This window comes from Pseudophryne corroboree, chromosome 11 (assembly GCF_028390025.1).
Source record: "Pseudophryne corroboree isolate aPseCor3 chromosome 11, aPseCor3.hap2, whole genome shotgun sequence".
NCBI classification, from domain to species: Eukaryota; Metazoa; Chordata; class Amphibia; order Anura; family Myobatrachidae; genus Pseudophryne; species Pseudophryne corroboree.
Window position 1 is genome coordinate 185,774,834 of NC_086454.1, and position 27,147 is coordinate 185,801,980.

General features: G+C 42.3%; 1 protein-coding gene across 2 annotated transcripts in view; it reads right to left on the reverse strand.

Annotated features, from left to right (window-relative positions):
* Positions 1-27,147, reverse strand: part of LOC134970092 (uncharacterized) — a 449,044-nt gene that overhangs the window by 173,722 nt on the left and 248,175 nt on the right. For both annotated transcript variants that reach the window (XM_063946172.1, XM_063946171.1), the window contains one exon: positions 14,764-14,902. In XM_063946172.1, coding sequence (XP_063802242.1) covers positions 14,764-14,826 — 63 coding nt within the window. In that variant the 5' untranslated portion in view covers positions 14,827-14,902. The remainder of the gene's footprint in view (positions 1-14,763; positions 14,903-27,147) is intronic.

Here is a 27,147-nt window from a genome sequence, read left to right on the forward strand (position 1 = left end):
GTGAGCCTGTTGCCAGCAGGTCTCACTGAAAATAAAAAACCTAAACTAAAACTTTCACTAAGAAGCTCAGGAGAGCCCCTAGTGTGCATCCTTCTCGTTCGGGCACAGAGATCTAACTGGGGCTTGGAGGAGGGTCATAGGGGGAGGAGCCAGTGCACACCAGATAGTCCTAAAGCTTTCTTTAGATGTGCCCAGTCTCCTGCGGAGCCGCTATTCCCCATGGTCCTTACGGAGTCCCCAGCATCCACTTAGGACGTTAGAGAAAAGGGCATTCCGGATGCAGTTATTCCTACGCTGATAAAGGCTAGGAAAGACGTGACAGCAAGACTTTTTCACTGTATATAGCGAAAATAGGTTGCTTGGTGTGAGGCCGGGAAGGCCCTACAGAGGAATTCCAGCGGGGTCGATTCCTGCACTTCCTACAGTCAGGAGTGACTATGGGCCTAAAATTAGGATCCATAAAGGTCAAGATTTCGGCCCTATCCATTTTCTCTCAAAAAGAACTGGCTTCACTGCCTGAAGTTCAGACGTTGTTCCGGGGGTGCTACATATTCAGCCTCCTTTTGTGCCACTGGTGGCACCTTGGGATCTTAACGTTGTGTTGGATTTCCTGAAATCCCACTGGTTTGAGCCACTTAAGACCGTGGAGCTAAAATATCTCACGTGGAAAGTGGTCATGCTATTGGCCTTAGCTTCGGCTAGGCGTGTGTCAGATTTGGCGGTTTTGTCATGTAAAAGCCCTTATCTGATCTTCCATATGGACAGGACAGAATTGAGGACTCGTCCCCAATTTCTCCCTAGGGTGGTATCATCGTTTCATTTGAACCAGCCTATTGTGGTGCCTGCGGCTACTAGGGACTTGGAGGATTCCAAGTTGCAGGACGTAGTCCGGGCTTTGAAACTTTATGTTTCCAGAACGGCGGGAGTCAGAAAGTCTGACTCGCTGTTTATTCTGTATGCAGCCAACAAGATTGGCGCTCCTGCTTCGAAGCAGACTATTGCTCGCTGGATCTATAGCACGATTCAGCTGGTTCACTCTGCGGCTGGATTGCCGCATCCAAAATCGGTGAAAGCCCATTCCACAAGGAAGGTGGGCTCTTCTTGGGCGGCTGCCCGAGGGGTCTCGGCTTTACAGCTTTGCCGAGCTACTACTTGGTCGGGGTCAAACAAGTTTGCTAAGTTCTACAAGTTTGATACCCTGGCTGAGGAGGACCTTGAGTTTGCTCATGCGGTGCTGCAGAGTCATCCGCACTCTCCCGCCCGTTTGGGAGCTTTGGTATAATCCCCATGGTCCTCACGGAGTTCCCAGCATCCACTAGGACGTCAGAGAAAATAAGAATTTACTCACCGGTAATTCTATTTCTCGTAGTCCGTAGTGGATGCTGGGCGCCCGTCCCAAGTGCGGACTCTCTGCAATACATGTATGTAGTTATTGCTTAACTAAAGGGTTATTGTTATGAGCCATCCGTTAAATGAGGCTCAGTTGTTGTTCATACTGTTAACTGGGTATGGTTATCACGAGTTGTACAGTGTGATTGGTGTGGCTGGTATGAGTCTTACCCTGGATTCCAAATCCTTTCCTTGTTGTGTCAGCTCTTCCGGGCACAGTTTCCCTAACTGAGGTCTGGAGGAGGGACATAGAGGGAGGAGCCAGTGCACACCAGATAGTACCTAATCTTTCTTTTAGAGTGCCCAGTCTCCTGCGGAGCCCGTCTATTCCCCATGGTCCTTACGGAGTTCCCAGCATCCACTACGGACTACGAGAAATAGAATTACCGGTGAATAAATTCTTATTTTTGACGAATAAATAATTCTCCAAAATATTTCTACTCTCCCCCCACGATTCTCTTGTGAGTGTGCACTTCTCTATTTGCAGAATATTTCCAGTACCAACTTCTGCATGTGACTGCTTCTGATGCTCTGGTCTATAGTAATAAAAAGCAATGGAAATGGTGACAAGTAGAAAGGAGAAAGACATAACTTTGCCTAACAGTGAATAAAAAGGGAATCTGGAATATATATTTTGCTAAATTTGTAGTCTGAGGAAATGGTGGTCAATTAATTTAGCTTTGTGGTATAGTTAGGGTATGGGGACACTATACACCAAATCCCACCAGCAAAATTGCCACATGTGAAGTAAGGAGAATAATTTGCATAACAGTTTTGAGCATTTTGGTCTTCTCTACAAATTAGTACTATTCAAACAATTGGGTGTCTCATTTTCATTTAGGAGTAAATCCATAAGAATATTATTATTATCAGTTATTTATATAGTGCACACATATTCCGCAGCACTTTACAGATAATATTTGCCAATTCACATCAGTCCCTGTCCTGGTGGAGCTTACAATCTAGATTCCCTATCACATGTACAGAATCACATTCACTAGGGTTAATTTTTGTTGGGAGCCAATTAACCTACCAGTATATTTTTTGATTGTGGGAGGAAACTGGAGTACTTGGAGGAAACCCACGCAAGTACGGGGAGAATATACAAACTTCACACAGTTAGGGCCATGGTAGGAATCAAACCCATGACCTCAGTGCTGTGAGGCAGTAATGCTAACCATTACACCATTCGTACTGCCCATAGAAGGGAACTTCTTGTAAGGTAATTTACTGCCTGGCATTTTAGGGGGTGGGGTGTGGTTGGAAATTTCATTTATCGGTTTCACTAGTAGTATTCCTCTACTTAAGTTCTATTCTGCCATTCTATTCTATTATGTCTGCCAGACGGCCTGTCCTGGGGTGTTGGATTTCACTAGGATGGGAAAGAGGGGGGTGGGGGTTTCAGGGGGGGGGGGGGGGGGGGGGCTACAGCCACTAGGTAAATTCTGCCACTGCTCCTAACTGTAAATGAAGCCTACAGTTTTGCTTAAATAAGTCAGGAGTGCATAAGTGCCCAAGAATAGGGAACTTGTGCACATTGGCAAAACTGTATTATACTGTAAGGGGTATAAAACTAAACCGTGTAGACAAGCGCATTCTAGATCAACTGTAACCTGCAAAAAAATCAAACACTTGCATCGCCTGCATTCCAATGTGGTTTGTCCAGGGTAAATTTATGCCCTTTAGCTAATTTGTTCCTAACCAGTGGCAAATCCTTCCTGTAATTCCTAGGTGTCTGCTTCTCTGTCTGGAGTCTGCTCTTCTCTGAAATGTGTGGCTATTGCGCATGCACGGAATCGCAATACCGCACATGTACACAAATTAACAAACAGCCCAGGCTTCTAGTTACTGTAACACAAACAAGGTATTGCCACAAAGCGCCTAGGAAAACAGTACCCAATGGTTGTATCATTTAATAGTTGCTCTGCCACATGCGCTGCCACAGAACACTGTGTGTGTGTTCAAGGACGAGAAATGGGATAAGAAAAAGAGAGTGGCTGCGCAATGTGTAAGAGCATATATATGCTAATTAGGAGCTGACATGTAAGAATGTAGAAATGTTTTATTATATAGATAGCATTGATTAAGCACGTAAAAACAATATTATAGTGCAATATAGTAAAATATAAAACAGAAACACTGTGACTTAAAATTGTATAATGTCCTCCGGTTTTAATGAGGAAGCAGATCAAATTGAATGTCCATATGCGGATCCACAATCAGGTAAGCAGCTGAACAACAGATGTTAATAAACGGAGGCCGTAATAGGAAGTCTGAGTGTGGCAACAAACAAAACTGCTGTATGAATAAATACCTCTCCGTGGGCTGGTCCCGACCGAGCGTCCTCGGTCGTATGTTCCTGCAGTGCCCAATGCTGAATAATGCAGCAGAAGGAGAGAGTGTGTTTATCCCTGAATGGATGGAAGCAGTTGATCAGCAGCGTGCTGACGGAGGTCACCGGCGGCAGTTAGCAAAGCCGTGACCGGAGCCGAGGTCTCTCTGTAATTCACCCAGAGGATGGAAATCACCGGCAGCAGGTGGATAAGCCGGGACGGGAATCCGAGTGTGATAAACTCAGCAAGCAGATGGAAATTACCGGCGGTGGAGGAGGAAGCCGGGGCGAAGGCCGAGTTGTCACAGGCTATGGACAGCAGCTTGCTACCTGTGTGATAAGATGAAGTCAAGGTGTGCAAGTAGGCGGGGTCCTGACGCGTTTCGTCACAGATCATGTGACTTTATCAAAGGTGTATCCCAGCCTGTAGGACTAGCAGTATTTAAAGCCCAAATTTAATTAGCAACATATGTCAACAATTAACAATCTATTAAACAGATTACAAGTCAGCTCCTAAGAACTTAATTGATTATTGGTCCACATAAGAAAACAATAATCAGCAGATGAGTGTGTATAGAGAACAGCTATAGTGAGAGATAAAACAATATCGGTTTACATAATGCAAACTGAATGAATTTAAATCATTTAAATACGGTTCCAAATTAGGGGTTAAATCCTAGTTATAGCAATGTGCATTTAAACACATAATCAGACAGCATAACAAATAAATAATACATAACTAAAATAAATCCAGAGCTAAGGTTGTGTGATGATAATATACCAAAACACAGCTACAATATATATAGGTCTATTAAAAATAAAAAACAATATTTAAAAAGTATATAAAAAGGTATATAAGAGACAACAGCATGGAGACATAATAAAATAGCAACTGAGGATCGAACACTCGGCTATGCCATATAGTTGGAGTTCATAGAGAGAGATATATATAGTGTAGTCCTCTAGCCCGTTGAGCCACAGGGCTCACTAGTGAATAACTAGATGCAATAGAAACATTTAAGATGGATGAAAAGCCAACAGATATTGTAGATCTATGATCAGGAGCAGAGTTATACGTATCATTAGTATAACCTAAAAAAGAGTTTCCAGAACTTCTGCATTGATGTAGAGTATACATTAAATTATAAATAATATTTGAGTCTGTGACTTCAATAATATTAATCTATATGAAATATGTATATTAGTTGTCAGATATAACAATTGAACACAAATGTAAAATAAAATAAATAAATAAATAAAGAATGAAACATGAAAAAGGGTGAGGAATATGGAATAAAAGGTTTACAAAAAATGATGGCAGTATCATATACTATAATAGATGATGTCTATGTTAGACAAATATTAAGGTGATTAATCAAATGAATGATTAATCAATATAATAAAGATGTTAATCAAATTATTTGGTGTTTAATGGTAATTTTATTGTAAAAAAAAAAAAAAAGGGAGACAAATAGTTAAGCTGGTAGAGGAGGACCGCAGGAATAGAGTCAGGGTTAGCATAAATCCATTTCAATGGATTCATTCAATCCCTCAGGAACTAGAGTTTTAAGTTTATGAATCCAATAGTTTTCCCTGAGGCATAACTTTCTGTATCTATCTCCACCACGATCGGTAGGAGAGATGGTCTCAATACCAATAAGTTTAATTTCCTCAGGATTTTTTTGATGTGTTTCTGAAAAATGTCTTGAGACACTATGAAAAAGGAATCCTTTAAGAATATTCCGTCTGTGTTCTAGAAATCTGATACGTAATCTGCGTGTCGTTCTACCTACATAGATGAGATTACAACTGCAAATTAATATATATATTACATAAGTGCTGTTGCAATTAATGAAGGAACGTATGTTGAATGGTGAGTTGTCAGATGAAAAAAACTTCTTAGAGTTATTCTGAATGTAAGAGCAAGAGATACATTGTTTGGAACTGCATTTGAAACAGCCTATAGTTTTGGGAAGCCAATGTGACGTTTTATCTAAGGTATCGGAAATTTTGGGGGTCCTTTTATCTGTAAAAAAACTATGAGCAAGATGTCGCTGAAGACTTCGACTTTTTAAAGATCACTGACGGGGTCTCACTCAATTCAGTTCTTAAAGCTTGATCCGTGAGAAGAATGAGGTAATTGTTGTGAATAATCCTCCTAATCCTTGAAGAAGAACTATTGTATTGTGACATGAAATGTGGTTGATCATGATCAAATATTGAATGATTTTTCTTATTATAGGTTAATAAATCTTTTCGATCTAAAGCATCAACTTTTTCCACGAGCTGTTTGAATAAGAGACAATGGATATCCTCTGTTACAGAGTGACAGAGATAGATCATCTGCCTGTGATCTGTAATTGTCATCATTACTACAGTTACATTTGATGCGTCTTAATTGACCATAAGGAATGTTGTTTAACCAAGGTTTATAGTGAGAGCTATCATAGTGTAAGAAATTTTGAGTATCAACATCTTTCCTAAAAGTTTTAGTAGAGATTTGGCCATCAATTATGGTCAGGGAAATATCCAAAAAGGAAATCGAGAATTTGTCCATGGTACTAGTGAAGCACAAATTAAAAGCATTATCATTAAGTGTATTGGAAAAATTGGAAAAAAGTGAAATATCCCCATCAAAAATAAAGAAAAGGTCATCTATATAACGGCCATAGTAGACGAGGTCCGCGCCGAAGTCCCGCCCCCACAAATGGGCATCCTCAAAGGCACCCATATATAGGTTGGCGAAACTCGGCGCGAACCTCATCCCCATGGCCGTTCCAAGTATCTGTAAATAATATTGTTTATTAAAGATAAAATAATTATGGGATAATATGAAGGTAATGGAATCAAGAATAAATTGTTGTAAATCCATGTCTATGGATTCTGATTTAGCAAGATAATCAGCAACAACAGAGATGCCCTTCTGATGAGGGATATTGGAATATAGCGCTTGAACATCACAAGTCAAAAAGAAGAAGGAATCTTTCCATTTAATATTGGAAATTTCATTTAAGAAAAAGGTGGTGTCTTTGATATGTGAGCGAAGTGAAGATGCAATCGGCTGCAAAAAGTGATCAACAAAATGTGATAAATTGGAGGTGAGGGACCCCACACCAGAAATAATAGGTCTCCCTGGAGGTGCAGTGAGTGACTTGTGTATCTTGGGTAAATGATAATAGGTGGGAGTGATGGGGTGAGTGGGTAATATATATCTCGATTCCTGTTTGGATAAAATTCCTTTCAATGAAGCATCATTGACCATTGTGGTCAAGAGTTTATGGAATTCTTGAGAAGGATTAGTGGACAGCTTAACATAGGTTTTGTCATCACCAAGCTGTCTCAGAGCCTCATTGAGATAGTCTTCTGTGTTTTGAATAATGATGCCCCCACCCTTGTCAGCTGGCTTGATGACAAGGGTGGGGTCATTGGCCAACTTCTGAAGAGCAAATCTTTCCTGAACAGATAGATTATTCCTATATTTAAATTTTTTACTTTCTTTCTGACAAAGAATGTTGAGATCATTTAATGTTTTTTTTATAAAAGATATCAATAGGAGGACTTTTATGATGTAATGGAAAGAATTGTGATTTATTCTTAAATTTTAACATACGTTCACTATTATGATCGTGACTATATATTGGAATGGTGGTTGTATTATTTTCCATAAGGAGTGATTCCAAAATATCTAAGCCATGCTTATCCATATCATCCAGAACAATCGGTATGCCATCCAATTTACGTGAGGCTAGTTTTTTTGTCGCAAAGTATCTTTTGCGAGTTAAGGTGCGGACATATCTATTAAGTTCTACAAAAAGATTAAAAAAGGTTGGTGGTTTGGAAGGGGTGAATTTAAGGCCTTTTGATAATAACTGTATTTCTGTATTACTAATTTGGGCTGAGGATAAGTTATAGATGTTGGTTGAGTTTAAGGTCTCTGATCTCGTTTTTTTTCCCTGTAGCCTGCGTCCTCCTCTACATCCTCTATGCTTTCCTCTCTTGCTCTCTTTGGGGAGTCTATTCTGAGGAGTTCGTAATGGTTTTGGGAATGATAGGGGGGCTTTGGCTTGTAGATCATCTGATCTTTCTCTAAAAAATGGGAATTCACTGACATATTGTTAGTTGAAAACCCATTCGTGGAGTGAGAGTTCCCATAGGGACGGTGTTTTGGTCTAACTGATGCGTCTGAATACGAATATCTGGTAGGAGAAATTGGTCTCGCCTCAGTGGTAGAAATTTTGGGGGAACTGAATCTAGTAACGGGTTGGACCCTTTGATCCTGCCTAGGGTGCAGACTATTCCTAGAATTATTGTGTGATCTATTACGTCTCCAATTGGATGTACTACGAGATCTGCCTCTATTAGATTGATTACCTCTCTTGTTAAAACTACGAACTCTGTCTGAGTTATAGTCATCTGTGTCTCTAAGAAACTTTTTATTTTAACCCTCTATGACCTCTCTCTCGTATTGTTCGAGTTTAAGATTAAGTTTAGAATCATTAGACTTGAATTGTGGATGGTCAGAGAAGGCATTCAGACATTTCTTAGTAACTTCTATTGTATTTTTAAGTTGAATTGTTTTATCTCTCCTATAATTGACCAGTAACTCCATTAATGAAAAGGAGCAATTGTCTAATAAAATATCCCATTTTTCTTTTAGTGAGGGATCATCAATAAAGGCCAATGTCTTGAAGATTCTGAGACCTCTAGGAATTTTCTTGGTTTTAATATATTTTTGTAATGTGACCATATCCCACCAATGTCGGGTTTCTGCTTTCATAAGATCTTCTAGTTTATAGAATAGGTTATTAAATTCCCTCTCGTTATCATTTGGAATTAATGAACAGGAAATGGTCTCAGAATCTACATTGAAATCGGCCTCATATTGCTGTCTCCTTTTTGCACATTCCGATAAGCAAGTTAAATCTATCATGATATAAAAATATGGATCTTACCAAATAGTAGATATAACCAAGGCTGCTGGCAAAATACACACAAATTCAAAAACAAGAAACACAAACAAGATATTGCCACAAAGCGCCTAGGAAAACACTACCCAATGGTTGTATAATTTAATAGTTGCTCTGCCACATGCGCTGCCACAGAACACTGTGTGTGTGTTCAAGGACGAGAAATGGGATAAGAAAAAGAGAGTGGCTGCGCAATGTGTAAGAGCATATATATGCTAATTAGGAGCTGACATGTAAGAATGTAGAAATGTTTTATTATATAGATAGCATTGATTAAGCACGTAAAAACAATATTATAGTGCAATATAGTAAAATATAAAACAGAAACACCTTGACTTAAAATTGTATAATGTCCTCCGGTTTTAATGAGGAAGCAGATCAAATTGAATGTCCATATGCGGATCCACAATCAGGTAAGCAGCTGAACAACAGATGTTAATAAACGGAGGCCGTAATAGGAAGTCTGAGTGTGGCAACAAACAAAACTGCTGTATGAATAAATACCTCTCTGTGGCCTTTATTGATGATCCCTCACTAAAAGAAAAATGGGATATTTTATTAGACAATTGCTCCTTTTCATTAATGGAGTTACTGGTCAATTATAGGAGAGATAAAACAATTCAACTTAAAAATACAATAGAAGATACTAAGAAATGTCTGAATGCCTTCTCTGACCATCCACAATTCAAGTCTAATGATTCTAAACTTAATCTTAAACTCGAACAATACGAGAGAGAGGTCATAGAGGGTAAAAATAAAAAGTTTCTTAGAGACACAGATGACTATAACTCAGACAGAGTTCGTAGTTTTAACAAGAGAGGTAATCAATCTAATAGAGGCAGATCTCGTAGTACATCCAATTGGAGACGTAATAGATCACACAATAATTCTAGGAATAGACTGCACCCTAGGCAGGATCAAAGGGTCCAACCCGTTACTAGATTCAGTTCCCCCAAAATTTCTACCACTAAGGCGAGACCAATTTCTCCTACCAGATATTCGTATTCAGACGCATCAGTTAGACCAAAACACCGTCCCTATGGGAACTCTCACTCCACGAATGGGTTTTCAACTAACAATATGTCAGTGAATTCCCATTTTTTAGAGAAAGATCAGAAGATCTACAAGCCAAAGCCCCCCTATCATTCCCAAAACCATTACGAACTCCTCAGAATAGACTCGCCAAAGAGAGCAAGAGAGGAAAGCATAGAGGATGTAGAGGAGGACGCAGGCTACAGGGAAAAAAAACGAGATCAGAGACCTTAAACTCAACCAACATCTATAACTTATCCTCAGCCCAAATTAGTAAAACAGAAATACAGTTATTATCAAAAGGCCTTAAATTCGCCCCTTCCAAACCACCAACCTTTTTTAATCTTTTTGTAGAACTTAATAGATATGTCCGCACCTTAACTCGCAAAAGATACTTTGCGACAAAAAAACTAGCCTCACGTAAATTGGATGGCATACCGATTGTTCTGGATGATATGGATAAGCATGGCTTAGATATTTTGGAATCACTCCTTATGGAAAATAATACAACCACCATTCCAATATATAGTCACGATCATAATAGTGAACGTATGTTAAAATTTAAGAATAAATCACAATTCTTTCCATTACATCATAAAAGTCCTCCTATTGATATCTTTTATAAAAAAAACATTAAATGATCTCAACATTCTTTGTCAGAAAGAAAGTAAAAAATTTAAATATAGGAATAATCTATCTGTTCAGGAAAGATTTGCTCTTCAGAAGTTGGCCAATGACCCCACCCTTGTCATCAAGCCAGCTGACAAGGGTGGGGGCATCATTATTCAAAACACAGAAGACTATCTCAATGAGGCTCTGAGACAGCTTGGTGATGACAAAACCTATGTTAAGCTGTCCACTAATCCTTCTCAAGAATTCCATAAACTCTTGACCACAATGGTCAATGATGCTTCATTGAAAGGAATTTTATCCAAACAGGAATCGAGATATATATTACCCACTCACCCCATCACTCCCACCTATTATCATTTACCCAAGATACACAAGTCACTCACTGCACCTCCAGGGAGACCTATTATTTCTGGTGTGGGGTCCCTCACCTCCAATTTATCACATTTTGTTGATCACTTTTTGCAGCCGATTGCATCTTCACTTCGCTCACATATCAAACACACCACCTTTTTCTTAAATGAAATTTCCAATATTAAATGGAAAGATTCCTTCTTCTTTTTGACTTGTGATGTTCAAGCGCTATATTCCAATATCCCTCATCAGAAGGGCATCTCTGTTGTTGCTGATTATCTTGCTAAATCAGAATCCATAGACATAGATTTACAACAATTTATTCTTGATTCCATTACCTTCATATTATCCCATAATTATTTTATCTTTAATAAACAATATTATTTACAGATACTTGGAACGGCCATGGGGACGAGGTTCGCGCCGAGTTTCGCCAACCTATATATGGGTGCCTTTGAGGATGCCCATTTGTGGGGGCGGGACTTCGGCGCGGACCTCGTCTACTATGGCCGTTATATAGATGACCTTTTCTTTATTTTTGATGGGGATATTTCACTTTTTTCCAATTTTTCCAATACACTTAATGATAATGCTTTTAATTTGTGCTTCACTAGTACCATGGACAAATTCTCGATTTCCTTTTTGGATATTTCCCTGACCATAATTGATGGCCAAATCTCTACTAAAACTTTTAGGAAAGATGTTGATACTCAAAATTTCTTACACTATGATAGCTCTCACTATAAACCTTGGTTAAACAACATTCCTTATGGTCAATTAAGACGCATCAAACGTAACTGTAGTAATGATGACAATTACAGATCACAGGCAGATGATCTATCTCTGTCACTCTGTAACAGAGGATATCCATTGTCTCTTATTCAAACAGCTCGTGAAAAAGTTGATGCTTTAGATCGAAAAGATTTATTAACCTATAATAAGAAAAATCATTCAATATTTGATCATGATCAACCACATTTCATGTCACAATACAATAGTTCTTCTTCAAAGATTAGGAGGATTATTCACAACAATTACCCCATTCTTCTCACGGATCAAGCTTTAAGAACTGAATTGAGTGAGACCCCGTCAGTGATCTTTAAAAAGTCGAACAGTCTTCAGCAACATCTTGCTCCTAGTTTTTTTACAGATAAAAGGACCCCCAAAATTTCCGATACCTTAGATAAAACGTCACATTGGCTTCCCAAAACTATAGGCTGTTTCAAATGCAGTTCCAAACAATGTATCTCTTGCTCTTACATTCAGAATAACCCTAAGAAGTTTTTTTCATCTGACAACTCACCATTCAACATACGTTCCTTCATTAATTGCAACAGCACTTATGTAATATATATATTAATTTGCAGTTGTAATCTCATCTATGTAGGTAGAACGACACGCAGATTACGTATCAGATTTCTAGAACACAGACAGAATATTCTTAAAGGATTCCTTTTTCATAGTGTCTCAAGACATTTTTCAGAAACACATCAAAAAAATCCTGAGGAAATTAAATTTATTGGTATTGAGACCATCTCTCCTACTGATCGTGGTGGAGATAGATACAGAAAGTTATGCCTCAGGGAAAACTATTGGATTCATAAACTTAAAACTCTAGTTCCTGAGGGATTGAATGAATCCATTGAAATGGATTTATGCTAACCCTGACTCTATTCCTGCGGTCCTCCTCTACCAGCTTAACTATTTGTCTCCCTTTTTTTTTTTTTTTTTTACAATAAAATTACCATTAAACAACAAATAATTTGATTAACATCTTTATTATATTGATTATTCATTCATTTGATTAATCACCTTAATATTTGTCTAACATAGACATCATCTATTATAGTATATGATACTGCCATCATTTTTTGTAAACCTTTTATTCCATATTCCTTACCCTTTTTCATGTTTTATTCTTTATTTATTTATTTATTTATTTTACATTTGTGTTCAATTGTTATATCTGACAACTAATATACATATTTCATATAGATTAATATTATTGAAGTCACAGACTCAATTATTATTTATCATTTAATGTATACTCTACATCAATGCAGAAGTTCTGGAAACTCTTTTTTAGGTTATACTAATGATACGTATAACTCTGCTCCTGATCATAGATCTACAATATCTGTTGGCTTTTCATCCATCTTAAATGTTTCTATTGCATCTAGTTATTCACTAGTGAGCCCTGTGGCTCAACGGGCTAGAGGACTACACTATATATATCTCTCTCTATGAACTCCAACTATACGGCATAGCCGAGTGTTCGATCCTCAGTTGTTATTTTATTATGTCTCCATGCTGTTGTCTCTTATATACCTTTTTATATACTTTTTAAATATTGTTTTTTATTTTTAATAGACCTATATATATCGTAGCTGTGTTTTGGTATATTATCCTCACACAACCTTAGCTCTGGATTTATTTTAGTTATGTATTATTTATTTGTTATGCTGTCTGATTATGTGTTTAAATGCACATTGCTATAACTAGGATTTAACCCCTAATTTGGAACCGTATTTAAATGATTTAAATTCATTCAGTTTGCATTATGTAAACCGATATTGTTTTATCTCTCACTATAGCTGTTCTCTATATACACTCATCTGCTGATTATTGTTTTCTTATGTGGACCAATAATCAATTAAGTTCTTAGGAGCTGACTTGTAATCTGTTTAATAGATTGTTAATTGTTGACATATGTTGCTAATTAAATTTGGGCTTTAAATACTGCTAGTCCTACAGGCTGGGATACACCTTTGATAAAGTCACATGATCTGTGACGAAACGCGTCAGGACCCCGCCTACTTGCACACCTTGACTTCATCTTATCACACAGGTAGCAAGCTGCTGTCCATAGCCTGTGACAACTCGGCCTTCGCCCTGGCTTCCTCCTCCACCTCCGGTAATTTCCATCTGCTTGCTGAGTTTATCACACTTGGATTCCCGTCCCGGCTTATCCACCTGCTGCCGGTGATTTCCATCCTCTGGGTGAATTACAGAGAGACCTCGGCTCCGGTCACGGCTTTGCTAACTGCCGCCGGTGACCTCCGTCAGCACGCTGCTGATCAACTGCTTCCATCCATTCAGGGATAAACACACTCTCTCCTTCTGCTGCATTATTCAGCGTTGGGCACTGCAGGAACATACGACCGAGGACGCTCGGTCGGGACCAGCCCACGGAGAGGTATTTATTCATACAGCAGTTTTGTTTGTTGCCACACTCAGACTTCCTATTACGGCCTCCGTTTATTAACATCTGTTGTTCAGCTGCTTACCTGATTGTGGATCCGCATATGGACATTCAATTTGATCTGCTTCCTCATTAAAACCGGAGGACATTATACAATTTTAAGTCACGGTGTTTCTGTTTTATATTTTACTATATTGCACTATAATATTGTTTTTACGTGCTTAATCAATGCTATCTATATAATAAAACATTTCTACATTCTTACATGTCAGCTCCTAATTAGCATATATATGCTCTTACACATTGCGCAGCCACTCTCTTTTTCTTATCCCATTTCTAGTTACTGTATCAGCTGCAGCCGCTAGAAGCCAGATAGTGCTGCCATTATTACAGGGCAGTGGATTCCCATTGGAAACACTATCTCTGCTGACTGAATTCTACACTGGCAGTACCAATGGGAGAAACCACCTCCTATTGTGACTGTGATTAGCAGGGAGCACTTCCAATGGTAAGCCACTGCCAGACAGCCTGTCCTGGGGTGTTGGATTTCACTAGGATGGGGAAATGGGGGGGGGGGGGGGGGGGGGGCAGCCCTACAGCCACTAGGTAAATTCTGCCACTGCTCCTAACTCTAAATGAAGCCCACAGTTTTGCTTAAAAAAGTCAGGAGTACATAAGAGACACATGACTATTGCAATGTACTCTAGGACAAACAAAGGTATAATATTAGCCTAGATAATTTAATTTATTTTTGCCATTAAATTTTATATTACTATAATTTCCAGTAAATGCACCACAAACTGTAAACATTATACTTAATGAGAATGAGAAAATATAAAACATAGCCATCGTCTTACCAACTGTGTCCTGTTGAAGTCCTCAAAGGCTCTGTCTGTGGCAGACTGCACAGAACCATTCATGGTAAATGGATTAGGAAATATGTGATTGATGTTTTGCAAGATAGTTTGGTGGACTTCTGTGGAAAGTAGAATTCATCTGCAAGGGAAGCATTGCACAACAAAAAATATGGGTTTAAATTAGGTTTTAATGCAAAGCTCCATTAACTGGGTATGCTGAGGCAGAATCCAGTCAGGATCCTGACGGTCTGGATCCCGGCAGCCGAAATACAGATGCCGGAATCCCGGCACCGCTTGGAATACTGACTGGGATCACAATCCCAGCGCCGACATCCCAACATTCGGGATACCGAATGAGACCCTGCCAGGAGAGGTTAGCCGTAGGGGGAGGGGTTACGGTTTAGGCTGCGGGGAGAGGTTTAGGGTTAGGCTGTTGGGAGAGGGGTTAGGTTTAGGCTGCAAGAAGAGGGTGTTACGTTAAGGCACTCCTAGGGAGAGTTAGGGTTAGGCTTCAGGGGGCGAACAGTTAGGTTTAGGTGGCAGGAAGGGAGGGTTATGGTTAGGCACCACCGGGAAGGGTTAGGTTGAGGGAAAGGGGGGGTTAGGTTTAGAATATGGGAAGGGAGGGTTAGGGGGCCATTGGGGTAAGTAAAGGGATTCTCACTGTCAGGTTTCTGCGGTCAGTATTCTGACTGCCTGCATCCCGACCGCTGGCAATCCGAAACCAACCCATTGAGGCTTCTGCAATAATATTAATTTGTGGTCAGGAGCGGTCTTTACTGGATAACAAATCAAACTGTGTCCAAGCCAGCAACCTTAAGCTCAGACATGATCAATAAAGAAGGCATACCATCTGAAAATTTAAGAGCCAGTGAAATACATTTCTTGCATGTATAGGAAATGGTTTACAACAAGGTCGCACGTGGTTCATAAGTGTCTATGATATGTACGCAGTGTAACGTGGGTCCATATACTGCTGTTGTTAATCAAAATGCATCTTGAGCATGAACACTGCATATAGATTACTAGCACTCTTTTTACAAGCAAATTAGGTGTAATTACACCCATTTTGATACTGTGTAACTAACCCCTAACTACATTGAAGGTGCCAAGACAAGACTATTACATGTTCCAACATGTACTCATTTGTAAGAACATGTTACACTTACAAAATTAAACACTTACCATGTTCTGGATTTAACAAAGTCTTCAGTACTGTAACCATTATGATGTGTTGTACTACAATGAGCTACTGTAGAATAGACTAGGGTTGCCCATTGAGGCACATGCCATTTAAGGTTAATGGTTTATAGCCATATTTAGGAAACCATTGATGATTTAGCCTTCAAATGTCCAGTGCTGTGCATTCAGAGAATGCATCCGCGCACACCGACGACCAGTGTTAGACTGAGGCGCGAAGGGCCCACAAGGGGAATGCAGTAGTAGGGGCCCATGTGTAGGGGGGTGGAGAGTCTACAGAGGGGGGTGTGGCCAGACAATGGATGGATTTACCTAACCAAGAGAGAATGCGTGGTCTGGGCCCCTTGAAATATATATAGTAAATATAGCTAGTGCATGCATGCAATACACTGTAGCAAATACACAATAGTCCTGTGCAGTATAAGGTAACATATATATATATATATATATAATGTATGATTCAAGTGAAGTCTGGAACTTGATCCCTAAGGGGAAGAAGGGGGGCACTGGGGGTTCCCCCTGGGCTTCTGTGGGCCAGTCCAACCTTGCCAACATCATCATAATGCCACCGCTGATTTGCGGAATTGAGCCCTCCACTTCCCTTTGATTGTTGCAAACCATTGATGGTCAAAGACTATCCTTAGAACACTCTATTCTAAACAGGTGTCAGAGAGTAACACTTAATGCCCACTGGTCTGGCATCCTGGTACATCGGGCTCTGTCTCCACAGGACAGCCTAACTTGCCCTCCACAGTCCCTCCCAGGATGTATATACTTCGTAGCAGCCTCACTGGCTGCCCAGTCCCACACCTGAACTGTCTGCACTTTCCAGCAGCAGCCATTAGATGTGGGATAAGGTCATTAGGTCGACCACACTTAGGTCGACAGTCATTCGTTCGACCACTATTGGTCGACATGCATTAGGTCGACCTGGTCATTAGGTCGACATTGTCATTAGGTCAACATGTACTAGGTCGACATGTGGTTTTTCACTTTATTTTATGTTTTTTTTTCATACTTTTCGATCGACGTGGTCTACGACTGCGAATAGAAACCTATGCTGAGCGAGGCACCTTGGCCGAAGCTTGGTGAGCGAAGCGAGCCATGTGAGGGGACACGGTGCACTAATTGGGGTTCCCCGTCACTTTACAAAGAAAACGACACCAAAAAAAAGTAAAAAAACTCATGTCGCCTTTCATCCATGTCGACCTTGTTCATGTCGACCTAATGTCCATGTCGACCTAGTGACCATGTCGACCTAATGCATGTCGACCAACAGTGGTCGACCTAATGACTGTCAACCTAAGTGTGGTCGACCTATTCACCAATACCCATTAGATGTGGTCATATCTGCCTTTTTTCCCTGGGTGGCAGATCCCACCAGCTCCACACAGAGTCCTTGGCTCATTATCACCCTCTATACAGCTACCGCAACTGATAACTTTAAAAAACAGAGGCAAATTCTTCGATTTATTTGTGAAGTGTGACATGCATATTTCTTGGTTCATAGAAACAAGAAGGAGATTGCTCTGGCCAGAAAAATGAACACAGGATCACAAGATGTACAGTACTCACGAACTCCTCTTCTAACTAGCAAGACAAGTTGTAAGTAGTTTGTTTATATAACAGTAAATGTAACTTCTGGTTATCACACCAAAGTCCCTAAATGCAGACATTTGGGGTAATTCCAAGTTGATCGCAGCAGGATTTTTGATAGCAATTGGGCAAAACCATGTGCACTGCAGGGGAGGCAGATATAATGTGCAGAAAGAGTTAGATTTGGGTGGGTTATTTTATTTCTGTGCAGGGTAAATACTGGCTGCTTTATTTTTACACTGCAATTTGGATTGCAGATTGAACACACCCCACCCAAATCTAACTCTTTCTGCACATGTTATATCTGCCTCCCCTGCAGTGCACATGGTTTTGCCCAATTGCTATCAAAAATCCTGCTGCGATCAACTTGGAATTACCCCTCATTGCTTTCACTATTGCCTCCCAACCAGAGCCGGCCCTAACCATAGGCAAACTAGGCAATTGCATAGGTCACTTGCCTACGTCTAGGAGGCAGCTTAACAAACATTGGTGGTCCGTATGGAACCAGTTGATCGGCAGCTGGCAGCTCTGCTCTTGAACATCTAAGTGAGCAGAGCCACCTGCGGCAGTGCCGCAGCAGGTGAAGACAGTCTGGCGTTGGAACAGACGCTCCTGGCTGCCCCCAACAAATATGGCCGAAGGTTCAGAGGAGGGCTGCTGCGCATGCTCAGCCGCAGCAGCTCCTACCCCCATGGTCCGGGCACTGAGCAACCACAAACAATCCCCCCAACACCAGAAGGACACTTTTAAAAAGTAAGTTAACTTTCATTAATTCAAAAGTGGCTGTGTCCTGTGCATCAATATAGGCAGGCTGCATATATATATATATATATATATATATGTATATAACTATATATATATATATATATAGTCGAAAATATTATAGCCACATGCATCACGTGCAAGCACCACACAGAGTGGCCTCCGTGCGCGTGCTTGTTTTGCCGTGCGTGTGCTTACCCGCACGTTGCGTATATTGGCTCACGAGGTCCTGCGTATTAACGCGTGGTATGAGTAAATACGGTAGCATACGCATTCGCATGGAAAAGCCACAAAGATATATCTCATATTTAATCCACATAGTACATAATTTACACATAGCCTACACGCACCACACCAGCAAGTTACATTTGCTTCAGAGGTATAACAACAGAGGAATTCAACTTTACATGATATGAGAGGACAGAATTAGGTTAGGAGGTGGTGTTTGGTAACCAGCTGTACAAAATTTCTAGGGCAATATTCAGATGGCAGTTTGCAGAAAGTAGCACGCTCCTGCGCATAGATATGCGCAGGAGTATAATATTAATATCACACTGTATTTACTGTACTCTTGATATTCGGCAGGAACCCAGTGGAGGACATCTGCAAGTGCACCTGGACCAGGCATCGCCAACCAATTCAAACCCACCTATGACCCCTCATGTACTGTAAATGACCGGTCCTTTGACCTATGGATGAAGAGATTACAGTTTCCTTTGTTTCACACTTTGGACTATTGTATAAAAGCCAAGCCTCCTGGTCGGTCAGACACATTCTCTGAAGGTCATCTATCCAGATTGACTGAGGACCGGAACCGGGTGGCGCTGGCGAACAAACGTATGTATCATTTGTTGTAGCTTATTCTCTTGTGTTATTGTATTCCTCTTGTAACCCCCTTTTAAGTAAATATTTGTTGCTGGGTTGGACCTCAACATTACATATACAATTGGTGTTGCATTCCTTTCCTGTTAGAGGTTATAAAGTGTATTACGCCGCACGTGTAGCTACTTTGTGCTTACAGCGTGACGGCGTGCTTACACAACGTTTACACATTTCATAGGGGTTTTACACACACACACTTAGCGATCGCAGCGGCCTGAACACTTGTGCATTTACGATATTACTCTTTTCCTGTAAGTTAATCGAACTTAACAATTGGGAGCTCTGTCCGGTTTATCTGACACTCACAGACTTGCAGGCCATAAACAGACTTTGATCTACCAACAAAGGTTGGAGACGCATGTTAAGTAACCTTGCATTGTGTTTGAAACCAGTTTGTGTTGTTAAACCACGTCTGTTCTGTATAGTCTTAGAGGTGCTGGTGTAACCCAAGGGACAAACAGGGAAAAAAGCTGTTTATTATTTGTGTGTAATTTTTCTGTTGCGAAAGCGTACTCAAAGCGTACCGAAACTTTGCATACATTCTCACATATTGTTGCCATAAGTTATTAGTCATTTTTAGATATGTGTGAAATCGGATACATTTATTTGCTATATATATATATATATATATATATATATATACAGAGAATGGCACAGCACTCCAAGGCGACTTTGAAATGAATCACTCAGTCAGCAGGGATACAGCAACGTTTCAATGTATTAACATTTTCCTCAGGCTTAACAGATATAAAGACATTACTTACATATATAGTAGACTCTCACCCGGTGCAGAACGCCGTCCTTCCGGAAACGGGACAAACACCCGCCCAGCGGCGTGAACGTCAAAGATGACGTCATCCATGTGCTCCCCATCACCATGGTAACCAGATGCACTGCAATTGGACACAGTTTAGCTACAATAGTACACAATGATAATCCACAATGATGTCCAATTGCAGTGCATCTGGTTACCATGGTGATTCATTTCAAAGTCGCCTTGGAGTGCTGTGCCATTCTCTGTATGTACATACGCCTTACTGCACAGGCACCCGGCGCTCAGCTGTAAAGTGCTTATGGGAGAGCCGGTACCCTCTATGTGTATATATATATATATATATATATATATATATATTTGAAACAGTATGTTAAGAGAATAATTGTAAAACACGAAATGCAGTTCCGGCCTAAACGTTTAGGTTTACACTCAAAAGAGGATTGCCCGTGGGGGTGACTTCCGGCGAGCGTATGGAACAATTGTGTGTTGTGTTAGTGAGCAATAGTAGTTTTGTTGCTCACATTTATCGATAGTGTGGTTTATTGAATTGCGAATGCACGTTTGTACACGTGGTACGGTATGTGAGGACAGCGTACAGAAGCGCGCACGTGGCGCAGGGTCGCACACGTGACGTAGAGACACGCATGGTCGCGTGTTTACGCAAGGTTGCATAGAGTTGCGAGCGCAAGGTATAACCGCACAATAGCAGTTCAATTTAAGGCGGGATAGAATACATTTACTACTATAGCATATAACTATCCAATTTCAAAAGCAGATTATTGTAATATTTTGTTTAAACTGTACTACCTCTGGGATAGACTATCAATCAAAGGTAGTGATATCTTTCTGTACAGAAAAAATAAGATTTTACTTACCGATAAATCTATTTCTCGTAGTCCGTAGTGGATGCTGGGGACTCCGTCAGGACCATGGGGATTAGCGGCTCCGCAGGAGACAGGGCACAAAACTAAAGCTTTAGGATCAGGTGGTGTGTACTGGCTCCTCCCCCTATGACCCTCCTCCAAGCCTCAGTTAGGATACTGTGCCCGGACGAGCGTACACAATAAGGAAGGATATTGAATCCCGGGTAAGACTCATACCAGCCACACCAATCACACCGTATAACTTGTGATCTAAACCCAGTTAACAGTATGACAAACGTAGGAGCCTCTGAACAGACGGCTCACAACAATAACAACCCGATTTTTTTGTAACAATAACTATGTACAAGTATTGCAGACAATCCGCACTTGGGATGGGCGCCCAGCATACTACGGACTACGAGAAATAGATTTATCGGTAAGTAAAATCTTATTTTCTCTGACGTCCTAAGTGGATGCTGGGGACTCCGTCAGGACCATGGGGATTATACCAAAGCTCCCAAACGGGCGGGAGAGTGCGGATGACTCTGCAGCACCGAGTGAGAGAACTCCAGGTCCTCCTCAGCCAGGGTGTGCCCCTGACCAAGTAGCAGCTCGGCAAAGTTGTAAAGCCGAGACCCCTCGGGCAGTCGCCCAAGATGAGCCCACCTTCCTTGTGGAATGGGCATTTATATATTTTGGCTGTGGCAGTCCTGCCACAGAATGTGCAAGCTGAATTGTACTACACATTCAACTAGCAATCGTCTGCTTAGAAGCAAGAGCACCCAGTTTTTTGGGTGCATACAGGATAACAGCAAGTCAGTTTTCCTGACTCCAGCCGTCCTGGAATCTATATTTTCAGGGCCCTGACAACATCTAGCAACTTGGAGTCCTCCAAGTCTCTAGTAGCCGCAGGTACCACAATAAGCTGGTTCAGATGAAACGCTGACACCACCTTAGGGAGAACTGGGGACGAGTCCGCAGCTCTGCCCTGTCCGAATGGACAATCAGATATGGGCTTTTGTGAGACAAAGCCGCCAATTCTGACACTCGCCTGGCCGAGGCCAGGGCCAACATCATGGTCACTTTCCATGTGAGATATTTCAAATCCACAGATTTGAGCGGTTTAAACCAACGTGATTTGAAGGAATCCCAGGACTACGTTGAGATCCCACAGTGCCACTGGAGGCACAAAAGGGGGTTGTATATGCCGTACTCCCTTGTCAAATTTCTGGACTTCAGGAACTGAAGCCAATTCTTTCTGGAAGAAAATCGACAGGGCCGAAATTTGAACCTTAATGGACCCCAATTTGAGGCCCATAGACACTCCTGTTTGCAGGAAATGCAGGAATCGACGAGTTGAAATTTCTTCGTGGGGCCTTCCTGGCCTCACACCATGCAACATATTTTCGCCACATGTGGTGATAATGTTGTGCGGTCACCTCCTTCCTGGCTTTGACCAGGGTAGGAATGACCTCTTCCGGAATGCCTTTTTCCCTTAGGATCCGGCGTTCAACCGCCATGCCGTCAAACGCAGCCGCGGTCAGTCTTGGAACAGACATGGTACTTGCTGAAGCAAGTCCCTTCTTATCGGCAGAGGCCCTGAGTCCTCTGTGAGCATCTCTTGAAGTTCCGGGTACCAAGTCCTTCTTGGCCCATCCGGAGCCACGAGTATAGTTCTTACTCCTCTACGTCTTATAATTCTCAGTACCTTTGGTATGAGAAGCAGAGGAGGGAACACATACACCGACTGGTACACCCATGGTGTTACCAGAACGTCCACAGCTATTGCCTGAGGGTCTCTTGACCTGGCGCAATACCTGTCCAGTTTTTTTTTTTTTTTTTGTTCAGGCGGGACGCCATCATGTCCACCTTTGGTCTTTCCCAACGGTGCACAATCATGTGGAAAAAACTTCTCGATGAAGTCCCCACTCTCCCGGGTGGAGGTCGTGCTGAGGAAGTCTGCTTCCCAGTTGTCCACTCCCGGAATGAAAACTGCTGACAGTGCTATCACATGATTTTCCGCCCAGCGAAGAATCCTTGCAGTTTCTGCCCTTGTCCTCCTGCTTCTTGTGCCGCCCTGTCTGTTTACGTGGGCGACTGCCGTGATGTTGTCCCACTGGATCAATACCGGCTGACCTTGAAGCAGAGGTCTTGCTAAGCTTAGAGCATTGTAAATTGCTCTTAGCTCCAGTATATTTATGCGGAGAGAAGTCCCCAGACTTGATCACACTCCCTGGAAATTTTTTCCCTGTGTGACTACTCCCCAGCCTTTCAAGCTGGAATCCGTGGTCACCAGGACCCAGTCCTGAATGCATAACTGTGGCCCTTTAGTAGATGAGCACTCTGCAGCCACCACAGAAGAGACACCCTTGTCCTTGGAGACAGGGTTATCCGCTGATGCATCTGAAGATGCGATCCGGACCATTTGTCCAGCAGATCCCACTGAAAAGTTCTTGCGTGAAATCTGCCGAATGGAATCGCTTCGTAAGAAGCCACCATTTTTCCCAGGACCCTTGTGCAATGATGCACTGACACTTTTCCTGGTTTTTGGAGGTTCCTGACTAGCTCGGATAACTCCCTGGCTTTCTCCTCCGGGAGAAACACCTTTTTCTGGACTGTGTCCAGAATCATCCCTAGGGACAGCAGACGTGTCGTCGGAGACAGCTGCGATTTTGGAATATTTAGAATCCACCCGTGCTGTCGTAGAACTACTTGAGATAGTGCTACTCAGACCTCCAACTGTTCTCTGGACCTTGCCCTTATCAGGAGATCGTCCAAGTAAGGGATAATTAAGACGCCTTTTCTTTGAAGAAGAATCATCATTTCGGCCATTACCTTGGTAAAGACCCGGGGTGCCGTGGACAATCCAAACGGCAGCGTCTGAAACTGATAGTGACAGTTTTGTACCACGAACCTGAGGTACCCTTTGTGAGAAGGGCAAATTTGGACATGGAGGTAAGCATCCTTGATGTCCAGGGACACCATATAGTCCCCTTCTTCCTGGTTCGCTATCACTGCTCTGAGTGACTCCATTTAGAATAGGTCTCACCGAGCCGTCTGGCTTCAGTACCACAATATAGTGTGGAATAATACCCCTTTACTTGTTGTAGGAGGGGTACTTTGATTATCACCTGCTGGGAATACAGCTTGTGAATTGTTTCCAATACTGCCTCCCTGTCGGAGGTAGACGTTGGTAAAGCAAACTTCAGGAACCTGCGAGGGGGAGACGTCTCGAATTTCCAATCTGTACCCCTGGGATACTACTTGTAGGATCCAGGGGTCCACTTGCGAGTGAGCCCACTGCGTGCTGAAACTCTTGAGACGACCCCCCACCGCACCTGTTTGTACGGCCCCAGCGTCATGCTGAGGACTTGGCAGAAGCGGTGGAAGGCTTCTGTTCCTGGGAATGGGCTGCCTGCTGCAGTCTTCTTCCCTTACCTCTATCCCTGGGCAGATATTATGGGGACGAAAGGACTGAGGCTGAAAAGACTATGTCCTTTTCTGCTGAGATGTGACTTGGGGTAAAAAAGGTGGATTTTCTAGCTGTTGCCGTGGCCACCAGGTCCGATTGACCGACCCCAAATAACTCCTCCCCTTTATACGGCAATACTTCCATGTGCCGTTTGGAATCTGCATCACCTGACCACTGTCGTGTCCATAAACATCGTCTGGCAGATATGGACATCGCACTTACTCTTGATGCCAGAGTTTCGCATATATAGAAATGCATCTTTTAAATGCTCTATAGTCAATAAAATACTGTCCCTGTCAAGGGTATCAATATTTCCAGTCAGGGAATCCGACCAAGCCACCCCAGCGCTGCCCATCCAGGCTGAGGCGATCGCTGGTCGCAGTATAACACCAGTATGTGTGTATATACTTTCTAGGATATTTTCCAACCTCCTATCAGTTGGCTCCTTGAGGGCGTCCGTATCTGGAGACGGTAACGCCACTTGTTTTTATAAGCGTGTGAGCGCCTTATCCACCCTAAGGTGTGTTTCCCAACGCGCCATAACTTCTGGCGGGAAAGGGTATACCGCCAATAATTTTCTATCGGGGGAAACCCACGCATCATCACACACTTCATTTAATTTATCTGATTCAGGAAAAACCACATGTAGTTTTTTCACACTCCACATAATACTAGAGATGAGCGCCTGAAATTTTTCGGGTTTTGTGTTTTGGTTTTGGGTTCGGTTCCGCGGCCGTGTTTTGGGTTCGACCGCGTTTTGGCAAAACCTCACCGAATTTTTTTTGTCGGATTCGGGTGTGTTTTGGATTCGGGTGTTTTTTTTAAAAAACACTAAAAAACAGCTTAAATCATAGAATTTGGGGGTCATTTTGATCCCATATTATTATTAACCTCAAAAACCATAATTTCCACTCATTTTCAGTCTATTCTGAATACCTCACACCTCACAATATTATTTTTAGTCCTAAAATTTGCACCAAGGTCGCTGGATGACTAAGCTAAGCGACACTAGTGGCCGACACAAACACCTGGCCCATCTAGGAGTGGCACTGCAGTGTCACGCAGGATGTCCCTTCCAAAAAACCCTCCCCAATCAGCACATGACGCAAAGAAAAAAAGAGGCGCAATGAGGTAGCTGACTGTGTGAGTAAGATAAGCGACCCTAGTGGCCGACACAAACACCGGGCCCATTTAGGAGTGGCACTGCAGTGTCACGCAGGATGTCCCTTCCAAAAAACCCTCCCCAATCAGCACATGACGCAAAGAAAAAAAGAGGCGCAATGAGGTAGCTGACTGTGTGAGTAAGATTAGCGACCCTAGTGGCCGACACAAACACCGGGCCCATTTAGGAGTGGCACTGCAGTGTCACGCAGGATGTCCCTTCCAAAAAACCCTCCCCAATCAGCACATGACGCAAAGAAAAAAAGAGGCGCAATGAGGTAGCTGACTGTGTGAGTAAGATTAGCGACCCTAGTGGCCGACACAAACACCGGGCCCATTTAGGAGTGGCACTGCAGTGTCACGCAGGATGTCCCTTCCAAAAAACCCTCCCCAATCAGCACATGACGCAAAGAAAAAAAGAGGCGCAATGAGGTAGCTGACTGTGTGAGTAAGATTAGCGACCCTAGTGGCCGACACAAACACCGGGCCCATTTAGGAGTGGCACTGCAGTGTCACGCAGGATGTCCCTTCCAAAAAACCCTCCCCAATCAGCACATGACGCAAAGAAAAAAAGAGGCGCAGTGAGGTAGCTGACTGTGTGAGTAAGATTAGCGACCCTAGTGGCCGACACAAACACCGGGCCCATTTAGGAGTGGCACTGCAGTGTCACGCAGGATGTCCCTTCCAAAAAACCCTCCCCAATCAGCACATGACGCAAAGAAAAAAAGAGGCGCAATGAGGTAGCTGACTGTGTGAGTAAGATTAGCGACCCTAGTGGCCGACACAAACACCGGGCCCATTTAGGAGTGGCACTGCAGTGTCACGCAGGATGTCCCTTCCAAAAAACCCTCCCCAAACAGCACATGACGCAAAGAAAAAGAAAAGAAAAAAGAGGTGCAAGATGGAATTGTCCTTGGGCCCTCCCACCCACCCTTATGTTGTATAAACAAAACAGGACATGCACACTTTAACCAACCCATCATTTCAGTGACAGGGTCTGCCACACGACTGTGACTGATATGACGGGTTGGTTTGGACCCCCCCCCAAAAAAGAAGCAATTAATCTCTCCTTGCACAAACTGGCTCTACAGAGGCAAGATGTCCACCTCATCATCACCCTCCGATATATCACCGTGTACATCCCCCTCCTCACAGATTATCAATTCGTCCCCACTGGAATCCACCATCTCAGCTCCCTGTGTACTTTGTGGAGGCAATTGCTGCTGGTCAATGTCTCCACGGAGGAATTGATTATAATTCATTTTAATGAACATCATCTTCTCCACATTTTCTGGATGTAACCTCGTACGCCGATTGCTGACAAGGTGAGCGGCGGCACTAAACACTCTTTCGGAGTACACACTTGTGGGAGGGCAACTTAGGTAGAATAAAGCCAGTTTGTGCAATGGCCTCCAAATTGCCTCTTTTTCCTGCCAGTATAAGTATGGACTGTGTGACGTGCCTACTTGGATGCGGTCACTCATATAATCCTCCACCATTCTTTCAATGGTGAGAGAATCATATGCAGTGACAGTAGACGACATGTCCGTAATCGTTGTCAGGTCCTTCAGTCCGGACCAGATGTCAGCATCAGCAGTCGCTCCAGACTGCCTTGCATCACCGCCAGCGGGTGGGCTCGGAATTCTGAGCCTTTTCCTCGCACCCCCAGTTGC